Source organism: Bombyx mori, chromosome 9 (genome assembly GCF_030269925.1).
Source record: "Bombyx mori chromosome 9, ASM3026992v2".
Taxonomy (NCBI): domain Eukaryota; kingdom Metazoa; phylum Arthropoda; class Insecta; order Lepidoptera; family Bombycidae; genus Bombyx; species Bombyx mori.
In genome coordinates, this window is record NC_085115.1 from 3771760 (window position 1) to 3783611 (window position 11852).

General features: G+C 31.5%; 2 protein-coding genes and 2 long non-coding RNA genes across 4 annotated transcripts in view; 2 read left to right on the top strand and 2 right to left on the bottom strand.

Moving 5' to 3' along the window:
• Nucleotides 1-7625, bottom strand: part of LOC101741374 (phosphatidylinositol 4-kinase beta) — a 59625-nt gene extending 52000 nt beyond the window's left edge. Inside the window, exon 1 of the mRNA XM_004922881.5 lies at nucleotides 6865-7625. Within this exon, the coding sequence (XP_004922938.1) occupies nucleotides 6865-6956 (92 nt within the window). The 5' untranslated portion in view covers nucleotides 6957-7625. The remainder of the gene's footprint in view (nucleotides 1-6864) is intronic.
• Nucleotides 6249-7631, top strand: LOC110386866 (uncharacterized). Its single transcript, XR_009973793.1, has 2 exons — nucleotides 6249-6560; nucleotides 6839-7631. It is a non-coding gene; the product is annotated as an uncharacterized LOC110386866 (long non-coding RNA).
• Nucleotides 7632-7813: 182 nt separating this feature from the next.
• On the top strand, nucleotides 7814-10182 carry LOC101741513 (dynactin subunit 6). Its single transcript, XM_004922882.5, has 4 exons — nucleotides 7814-8069; nucleotides 8146-8316; nucleotides 8752-8924; nucleotides 9891-10182. Exons 1-4 carry the CDS (start codon nucleotides 8059-8061, stop codon nucleotides 10109-10111), a joined length of 576 nt encoding a protein of 191 aa, XP_004922939.1. The 5' UTR covers nucleotides 7814-8058; the 3' UTR covers nucleotides 10112-10182.
• On the bottom strand, nucleotides 9949-11582 carry LOC134199338 (uncharacterized). Its single transcript, XR_009973790.1, has 2 exons — nucleotides 10770-11582; nucleotides 9949-10650 (listed from the first exon to the last, which is right to left on the bottom strand). It is a non-coding gene; the product is annotated as an uncharacterized LOC134199338 (long non-coding RNA).
• Between the last annotated feature and the right edge of the window lie 270 nt (nucleotides 11583-11852).

Consider the following 11852-nt stretch of genomic DNA (forward strand, 5'->3'; position numbering starts at 1 on the left):
ACAAACAGTACTAAAACCATCGAGATTATATTATACGTATGTACGTAGTACTTAATATCTCGATGACTTAAGCACTCGAGCAAAATTTTCGTATTTGATCAATTGATTGGTATGTGTACATAATAATATTATTATTAATCAGTACAATTAGTTGACCGTGTGTTTACGGACCGCGTGCGACCGCGATAGACGTAACGAGTACGCGTGCACTCGGATTATCAGCTGACGTCTGACGAACGAATGACCGTTTCTACTATACACCACACTGAGCATTTCAATTCGAGAAGGAAAACATTAAATTATTAAAACTAGTGGTTCCCCAGTAGTCGAAATTAGACTATAATTAATTGAAATTGTTAGTTTGTACACTATTATGATTGTATTTTATACTTCTATAATCACAAATTTCGCCAAGGCTACACTATAAAAAAATATTAATAAAGACAAACAATATTTAATCTATTCTCAATTTGACTACAGACATCAAGAACAAAAGTTTGACAATAAATAGTATGCATGCGTGTGCGCGTCAAATATATGGCATGTAGTGTGTGTAATGTTTTGTTTATTGATTTAATGTATCTTTTATGCATTATTTTAAAAAAATATTACCATTGTGCACTTCTTCTCTATATTCTCTATTAGTGTCGAAAATTTCATATTCCTCCGTCCGCGCAATTTTCGTAAAAAGGGATACAAAGTTTTTGCTTCACGTATTAATATATAGATAAATGTCAGGTAAATAACCCACAGTATGAGATAAACAAAAATCGTTTAGCATTAATACAGCGCAAAATCGTGACATTAAAAAAACATTCTAGTTACATTACAAAATGTGTTTATTATAATGCACACTAACACTGCAATGCGCAGATTATGTTTAATATTCATTTGCAGTTAGTTATATTTATGACACGACTACCGCTAAGATATTTGTATATGCAAATATGATACTTAAATGGTATTGTGTGTCAGTGAACGCAAATCGTGTCGCCGATTGATAGAAAAAAGTATGCATATCCAGGTAATTAATTACAAGAGCTCTGGCTCTGACCAATATGAAACACCAAGTAACTGAATACAAAAAGACAACGCATAGGTAGACTACGCAATGGACTGAAGTACTAAAACCTATTTCGTCACTTTAATTAACATTGCTGAAACTAATGATGATATATACGAGCATATAGCAAGCAACATCACTACATAGTATAAAACAAAGTCGCTTTCTCTGTCCCTATATCCCTATGTATGCTTAAATCTTTAAAACTACGCAACGGATTTTGATGCGTTTTTTTTAATAGATAGAGTGATTGAAGAGGATGGTTTATATGTATAATAACATTCATTAAATAGTGGAGAAATCAATAATAAATTAGTTTCCGAATCGAAGCGAGGGCGGATCGCTAGTAGCATATATAGCATACCTCGGCTACCATAGCGCGGTTCGAACAATGAAGGGTCACCTATTAACTGTTAATTTGATAAATTTACAGACTATAATTAAAACCGGGTCTGATGTTATCGACAAAAACCAACACAAAATATAAGAGGAAAAAATTATAAAATTGTAGTAATTTACTATAACGGATTTTTAGAATATAATGCAATTTACAACGATAGATCTTACGTGATAACATTTTCGAGAAAATACGGGAATCCTATTATGGCTACCCTAACGTTTCATCACTCTGATATGCTATCATAACATTCGTAACCTTCCGACTTACAAAAATTAATTTCCTTATTAACTAATCCCAGACCTATTATTCCCAATGACAGGAAATTTAATAAAAAAATATATTATAAATATCATAAGTAGCCTTATAATAGGTATAGAGAACGAGAATAGTAAGTTAGATGACAGTTTTGTACCAACGTACTAATTATAAAGGCACACAAAATGTCGGTTGGTCTGCCTTGATAGCAACATCGTGCGCTCACGAAGGTCAATCGCATTCTGTTTTGAATGCAATTAATTGTTTTTCTATTAATACGAACTTAGTTTTATTAGAAATGAGACGTAGTCAAATCAACCCTAAATATATAAATCATTCTATAACAAAAAATAATAAAAATAGTTGCATTGATGAAGTTTTTGTTGTTTATTAACCTTGTGAAAACTACAACATGTCGCTTGAATGAACAAATTCATTGAACGGTGATGCTCGTTGGGAATACATACATCTGTCTCTGCATTCACTTAAAAACTGAGAAATTTAATGTTATTTTTTTTATTGATCTTGTAGGCAGACGAGCATACAGCCCACCTGATGGTGAGTGGTTACCGTTGCCCATGGACTTCAGCAATGCCAGGGGCCGAGCCAAGCCGCTGCCTACCGCAATTTCCATATTTTCGATGCCACATATAGTATTATTATGGCGAGATGATATGATATTAAATGAATTGAACATCTACAACTATCGCGGAACGACAAGACAGATCGGATTAAATCGACGGGTGAAAGGCTATACGGTTTAAGCGACATTTTTAGAAGATCACCGGAGCCATTTAAAGTTTTAAATTTTTTATAAATATCATGACAAAAAACTAGTATTCACTTAAATGGGGCAAGCATAATTGAAGTTCAGTTAAAAACATAGAATTGTTGATGCTTAATACCTACCAAATAAAACGGTCCTTTACTTACAAAGATATAAATGTGGCGTACCTAATAAGCGAAATGTCACTTAAACCAAATACCTTTTTACCCGAAATCATTTTACTTCCATATCGGTAAACTAATATGGTTTATTACGTTTGGATGGTTCAAATAAAAACGATGAGACAACACCAACCAAGAAATTTAAGAATTTTTAGTGATAATCAAACTGGTACTTTATATTTTGTTTTGTTATCAATAACAAAATATTGCGACAGATAAGTGGTGGTACAAAGTACGATTCAGGATATTCTGATGTTTGTTGGTCGAAGAACGCGGGAAACTATAAATAGCAACAACGAAAACAAAACATTGCTTTATGTTCACAGAAGATATTATAATTAGGAGGTACGATGTTATTACGATGCTAGACTAGTCAAGTTAGATAACGTGAACTGAAATCACGTTATAACTCGGAATTAATAACAGTGTGGGTCGCATAGATAACAGTCGACACAATACTTATGTACCGATACAAACTAAACTACTGTAATGTACGAACGGAAAGAGCACTCAGTATTCAATATAAAAAGGTACCTAGCTTTTCTACATTGTCTATTTTTATGTTGAGCGATAAGGAGTTTGAAGTAATGTTAAATGATAACAGAGAAGTAACATTGTTTGTGATTAATTGTTAAAAAAAAAATACATTTTATAAGATGTAACAAATTGACATGTAAATGAAAAGTTTTGCTAGTTTCCGTCAATCTCATAGAAAAAGTGGCATCGTAAGTTTGCTGAGAAAACGCAACAGCCGCTTTCCGTAGGAGTGGGTAATATCGGTTTTGCCGCGTATCGAATCGTATCTATATATCGAGGATCAATATCGGATATTGAATCTATATATTTTCTGAATCTATATATTGATGGATGCTAGTAGATTTTCTCGATTCATGATATTTGAGATTTGAAACGATACGCTGATATAATATCGTAGTAGATATAGATTTAAGTCAACGTTATACGGTTGGTTTTCTGATATCAATATATAATATGATCTTAAAGTAATAAAAAGAACATGAAAATAAAAATATCAAAAAAACTTTCCTTCATGCTTTTACCAGGCTTAGGACTGACTACATTATTTTCAGTTTTTAGTATTTTGTGTCTTAATTTAAAATTACAAAATATACCAAAAGAGTGTAGATTTCAAAAGTTTAATACAAACACAAGAAATAAACTCAATTATTTGGATTCAACTAAAAATAGAAAAATGTGTACTTTAAAAATCAAACACAAAAAACTTTTAAGTATTTATAAACACTTGTCCAAAAATTCTAGTTCAAGGTCAAAGCGCGTGAAATTAAATTCAACGATGCAAATAGGCTATACTGCATTCAAGTTAGGGTCGAAAGTTGAAACTTCTTTCCTTAATTGTATCCTGCTGATACGCTAAGAATAATCTACAGACATATGGACTTAAATATAAGGTTTACAATTGTATGGATAATGCCTATTTCTGTTTCATTCATTACATGATATCCCTATCGCGCGCTCACTCACTCTGGCCGATTCGATACGAACCAAACGAATATTGCTGATATTAACGAATCGGTACGATATGCCGATGCGCATCACATCGAGCAATATCGTGTATCGGCTGATATCGAAATATAGATTTCGATTCACGAATCGGTCCGATATCGCGATATGGCGATACGCATCACATCGAGCAATATCGTGTATCGGCTGATATCGATATATAGATTTCGTGCGGGGCGATATCGGATTCAACGATATTGCTGCGATATATAGATATTGAATCTATATACGATTTATATCACCCACTCCTAGCTTTCCGTCGCCGCGCCGGTGAGACCAAGTCCACTTTTACTTTCGGCCCGTCCATTCACCTGGCTTAGCAGAACGTTGGCCGCCCGAAGTTGGCGCGCCCTACATACCGCCTGGCTTGTTTACTTTGCCAATATTTAAATGATGTCAGTACATATATTAAGAATATATCAGACTCGGAACAAATTAACGATTACATTGTGCATAAATTTTTTGTTGCTTGTTTGAATACAAAACTAACACATAAAAAGTACGATGTATAGAGCTGGATAATAAATTCGTTTGTTACTCAGTGTTCAGCACTATCGGCAAATGGCGAGGTTTTCATACTCAGCTGAACAGCTTGTTTCATTGCAGACTATTCAGTTGATAACATTTATCTTGACAGTAGGGGCCGGATATACATCCCTTTTTTCCAAATTAAAATTGAAAATTATAATTGGTCTTAATGTAATTTTATAATATAAATGTAATTAGTGCGATAATTACATTGATTGAATATAATTAATTTGATATAATTGTTGAGTTATGTATATAATATATAGTGCAGCATTATATATTGTAAGATATCAGCCTTGATAAAATTGAAATAATTGTACAAATAACAAATAAGATTATTTTACGATATGAGGCGGGTGGTAGAATTCATAATTTATGTAGTCTCTGGGTTGCAACGAACATTTAAAATTTTTACTTTAATCTAGAATCTAGGCACTACTTAGGTCTTTTGCATTGACAGTCAGCTTCAAAGATAACATGGCAAAAAAGAACAGTGAGAGTTGTAGCTACTTAGCATTTAATAATTAAATCTCAAACATCAGAACCTTATCAACTTGTTTTTTACCTAAATTGTTCAGGTGGTAAGTCAGATATTAGATGTCAACTTTTAATATATTTTTTGTATGCAGATAATTTTCATTGCACAAAAACTTACACAATAACCCAGATGAGATATATGCAATAAGTAAGCATTGTGTACATGGTAAAACACGAATGAATCAACGTAACAGGTGAACAAAATGAACTAGAGCAGAACATACCTTACGTTTGAATAAGTAGAAAATGGACTTCTTATTCAATGAACAATTAATTTTGATTGCTCACTAGACTGTTGAAGATTTTGTTTCTTTTAAACTTCTCTATACTCAAAACTATTGTAGACATTTACTGTGTTTATATTTAGGTAAAAAATGATGTAGAAATAATAATTTTATGTATACATACTGTACTGTCTTTTATGGTGTAGTAGACCACTGATATTTTAGTGGTGTCCACTGGTGTATTGTGTTTATAGTTTCATATATCTACACTAGTTATCAAAATATTTTTTATTTATCAAATACTGACAGATTGACTCTCACGCAGCAATATACATTTTCTAGTTGTATGAGACATTCATAATTTCCTCTCGTTGACTAGTAGAGAATGCCTTAGACATTAAGTCTGTTAATGTAAATTTTACATGAAATGTAGAAAACAAATAATTGATTTCAATTTACAACAGGAACCAAGGAACCTTTTCCCTTAAACCTAATGCGTGTCCTGGTAAGAAGGTCAATGAACTTAATTTAGATTCAATTATCTAAGTTTTATTCAAAACTTTGTAAATCATACTTTTAACACTTTAAATTATATTTTTAATGTCTTATATTGAAACAAGATAAAAACAATTTAAAACTTCTCTGATAATTGGTATACAAATTTATGAATTTGAATTATCTTATATAAGATAAGCAAAACCCAGAATATGTCAAGGATATTTGAAAGTATTTCAAGTTTACACGTCCAAAATAGAAGTGGCTCTTTTACATTTATTTTTTAGACCATTATTTTATGATAACATTGTTTACTTTGTGATTTGTATTGAAATTTTAATTGATTGTTACCTTTATAAGTTGATGTCATGTAAAGTTAAACTATGTAGTAGAAAATTCATAACAGTGAGCATGTTTTATCAATGAGATAATTCTTTTAGGATATCCTATCCAAGGATATAGATAAATGTAAGGAGTGTGCTTGCATAGCAAAATAAAAACAGTTTAAAATCATTGGACAAAATCAACTATCTAAACAACACACTAATCAATAAATGAGAATATTGATAAGGTAAATAAATTATCTGTACATATTACATTTTCTAATGTCTATGCAAATATATTGTCTTTGCTTTATTCCAAATGACTTCTCAATCTCCTGCTAGATCCTACTTTTTTGTTTTCAGGTTAAATTATCCTTACATTTAGTTTCTAAATGTTGTTAGTACTGTATTTTCCCTACTAATTGTTATTATAACATAATTTGATTAACATTTAATTAGACTACTACGCTAGTAGTAGGAAAGACTGGCATAAAAATAATATATGTGCAAAATCCTTTTTGTTTAGAAACAATCGAAATGAGTGGTGCCTACCTGAAATCCAAGCTGAGGTTTCTCTGGTGGATAGTACTCTTTCCATTGCGGGAGTCTGACCGACTTCCGTGCACGGGAACATCCTCCAACATGCTCACACACTGGTTGCCGCGTCACAACACTTTACCCATATCACAAATGCCCAGCATGAAATCACAAGGTAAATAACAACATGGCGACCTCACAACAACTGTTCTACAATTTACGAATTTACTATGAAAGTTAAGAAATATTAAGGCGGTACTGATGTTTCAAAAACGATACTACCTTATCACAGCCTTCACAATATTGTAAATTTACAACTACCAATAACGTTGTTGCAACTTGTTTTTATGGTCCTACAATATTAATTTTAATTTTTTAATATTGTAAAGTATAACACAATAATTTTAAATATAAATTCTACATATAATAATCTCGAAATAAAATAAACTCCAATATTTTCTAAACAAACAGATCTCTAAAAATTAAAGAAATCGATGACTTTCCCAGTAAGAGGATACCATATTTTTACCGATTTTTTTCTTGTCAACAAAGCAGTGAGCTACCCAGTTTCACAAATCGTCAAGATTAGTAGAAATTAGTAGAAAAAAAAGGAGTTTGTATAGTAGAAAGCGTTATAGCTCTTCATTTTCTACATCGAAATAAATGTAACAGTTTGGTAAAACGTGTTTAATTAAAGTGTATTTTTATCTAACGATTTTTTTTTACTATTCGGTACACATTTCATAGTTACCAATTAATAAACAGTTTATTTAAATTGCATATTCATGCGGTTTCATTTGTAAAATCCAAATCTACATTTTGACCATAAGATGACAAAATACAAAACAAGCTGAAAATTTAAAATATAAAAACATGACTTATAAATACCCAAGGTAATGACACTATGTAGATTTTTTATATCATACATATCGTCTTATCTTATTTCATTTCACTCCATGTTATCATTTTCTTAAAAATAAGAATATAAATTAAAATAAGACATGACCTAAAGGTCTTAGTTACCAGGTCATAAAATCCCTATAAAAAAAAGTCGCTAATTATGTTCAAAAAAAATATTGAAATTGATCAATTTTTTTGACCTTTTCACCAAGTTTGTGATGCCATAGAAATTTTCAAAGAAAAACAGAATTTTTGGGAGGTTAAAAAATTCTGAATATCATCTTAAAGTAAACCTTACATCTCAAGAAAATGGCTCACAAGTAAGCAAATAATATACCAAGTTAAATTTCTATCTTGGACAGCGTATTACCTCTAATAATGTATATATCATTACAGCATTAAAATTCTACCCGGAGCAACTGTCTGCGAAGACTGTACCTTAGAGGGTGATATAACCATAGGAGGAGGTACAGTTATTCATCCGAGAGTCAGCATTATAGCTGAAGGCGGACCTATTATAATTGCTGAATACTGTATTATTGAAGAATATTCTACTATAATACATAAGTATGTTGGAATTCTATTGCTCAACTTGAGTATTGTAATTATTAGAAATAAAAATAAGTAATCATCTGCTATCTCTACTGAACACAGTAACATGACGGTGAACATGATAAACATATTTAAAAACACATTTTGAAATCCAAACAAATATGTATATGGTACAATTTAATATGCATTCCTGCTTAAAATTATTTAATAATCTATATTCTGTAAAATAATAAAATTGAATATTAATATTGTCATATTAGAAATGAATAAATATTAGGAATATAATTAATCATTTTTATGTATATGAAAGTTACTGCAAATTTTAATTCTTTATATGATGTAAATTATCATATCATATTGTTTAATTCTTATAATTAACAAAATGGTCGAAACTTCTTAATTCACTACTAAACTATTGATGACTCATTCTTCTTTTATTTTTATTTTCAGAAAGAGTGATAAACAGGAGAATCCCCCAAAGCCATTGTTTATAGGTGCACACAATGTTTTTGAAGTTGCTTGCAAACTGGAGTCTATCTATGGTCACGTCGGTGAAAGTAATGTTTTTGAATGCAGATCTTTTGTTGGAGAAGAAGTCAAAGTTGGCAGTGGTTGTGTAATAGGTAAGCTAGTTTTAGTAGGTACGAAAATAAGCAAAATACATAGCCCTTAATAGGAAGATGAATAAAAATTTTAAATTAGGATATTGAGCCACAGGAATAAAATTATTCTAATATCATAAAACTTTGATACAAGTGAACATTTTCAAGTTCATGGAACATTTTGAAGTTCAGAAAATTATGTGTAATGTTTCTGTTATGTAGTAGTCTGTAATATAGTATTATAAGTAGATAAATTGATACAAGTAAGCGAATAACATGTTAAAAAACCATAAAACCAAGATTAAATTATAAAATCATAGCTATCCTTGCAAATAATCAAGAATTTTTACTAATATTTGTATATATTATTAATAATTTTCATATTATAAATTAAATTTACATATTAAATAAATTTATTTATTAAATTAATATTCAATAAGTAATATGTATAGCAAAAATCAGCTATGAGATTGAAGTCTCAAATAATTGTCTTGAAGCCTCGTGTAATAAAAATTAAACCCGCAAAATTGTAATTTGCGTAATTACTGGTGGTAGGACCTCTTTTTAGTCCGCACAGGTAGGTACCACCACCCCGCCTATTTCTGCCGTGAAGCAGTAATGTGTTATGGTTAGAAGGGTAGGGCAGCCGTTTTAACTGTACTTGAGACCTTAGAACTTATATCCCAAGGTGGGTGGCGCATTTACGTTGTAGATGTCTATGGGCTCCAGAAACCACTTAACACCATGTGGGCTGTGAGCTCGTCCACCCATGTAAGCAATAAAAAAAAAACTGTTATTTGAAAAACTTAGAAATGTTTCTGTTTTAACTAAAACATTGTTGCACTATGTTATTTCTTTATTATATAAGTCATTTGTGAACATGTATATTGCTTGAAATGAATAAAATGGGCAAGTTAAACTTCAGGCCACAATGACAACCCCAAGAAGTGTTAATAACTAACTAACTAATATTTGAAATGATTTCAGGAGCAGCCTGTACATTAACAGCTCCCCAGATATTAGCAGACAATACAGTGATCTGGGGCTCAGAGCATCATGTTAGAGAAGCTTTAGAGAAACAGCCCTCTCAGTTATTGCAGCTTGATTTCTTAAGCAAAGTGATGCCTAATTATCATAGACTGCGAAAACCAAATGTTCACAAAAGACAACCATCAAGACAGTCTCAAGAACCTTCTCCAAAACCTTAGTTTATTATTTCTGTGAACAAACATACATGAAGTGTAAAAATATATATTTATTCTTTTTGAATACCTAATAAGGTTCAATGAATTTATAGGTTGCATTCCATTCATATTTGTAAATATTCGCATGTTTCGCAAGTAATTAGTCGAACATGTTACAAATCTATTAGCACATATTAAATTATGAAATAAAAATAAATTAAGGGCATCCCAAGTACCTACTCAATCACGAAAAAACATAATCTGTACAAGCTTTCATGTATGTTAAATATCCTTTGGTTGAACTCCAGTAAAAAAGTAAAAGATTCTTTAAAAAACAAGAAGTTGTCTATAGTCTGAAAATAATGTACAGCTCGACCAAGCTAAGTTTGCACCTCGCATCGATTACGTTACATTGCCGCTTAGTTATGGTCTGAAAAAAGGATACGCTATGACTTTAAAAATGTAAAGATGCATTTATTGTTTTTAACAATATATTATACATAGGTACATTAAAATATAGCGATGTCGGGTATTTGTATTAAGATTACCCGGGCGTTCTTGCACTTTTTAAATTTGTATCCCAACTGTTCAGTAATAATTTTCCTTTGTTTCTTTTTCAGTATTATGTTTCTCCCTTCACTGTGTATCACCCTTTCCTTTCATTTTTGTTGCCCACAACAACCCTTTTAAATTTGTATCCCAATTGTTCAGTAATAATTTTCCTTTAGGTTTCTTTTTCAGGATTATGTTTCTCCCTTCACTGTGCATCACCTTTGCTTTCATTTTTGTTGCCAACAACAACCTTCTCGAAGTAAAAAAAAATGAACGTTAACCGCTCAGTAACAACAGTTCAATAAAAACTTAACAAAAATAGTTCAATAATATAATATAATAATATATATCAGCTCCAACAGTATCCTGAGCATGATCGCAAGCAGGCTGGACTGTATAAACATGGGTCGCTGTGGTGCCATCTCCCATGGGATGTTACCACAGTAATTCATTGTGATGTAAATATAACTACTAACATAGGTCTAAGTCTTATTAACAATTTATATGAGTCATGGATACTTGAAATAAAAACATTATTATTATTATTATTATAACTAAACTTCAACAAAAAACCTAACAAGAACAATTTAAAATACAACGGATAGGGAGGCGAAAACTCGTATCTCACGTGTTGGCGACAAAGATGCTAACCATACTGATGCGACAGGGTGATCGCGGGAAGGTGAGCGGGGAAGCGGGCGGGGTGCCGCATTCCAGCGAGGTGCAAACTTAGCTTGGTCGAGTTGTAGTTCGAAATAATTACCGAACCCGAAATAACATTTAGTACTAAGATTAAATGTTATACTTGTATATCATATGTTACTTTTACAGCTTTAAGAGATTAAATGTATGAATATTGGAGAGCAATGCTATTGTTTTCTTTTAGTAGTAATATTACTAATTATGTAATAAAAGTTACATAGGTATAAGACAACACGAATACAGTAAAACAAGGAAGGAGTAAATAAATTACTTTAATGAATTTACTGCACTATCACAGAAAATAAATGGTGGGATGATGTAATGATACTCACACACGACTAACGTGGCTACCAACAGGCGATCCAAATACGTACGCAGACTTTAAAAAATTCAATGTCGCATAAGCAGGTGAACTGTTAGAGCACCGTGGTATGGAAGCATGGGATTCGTGATGATCTGATCTCTAAACTTTTGTGGAAGAGACGTCTGAACGCTACTTTAATCAGCAGCG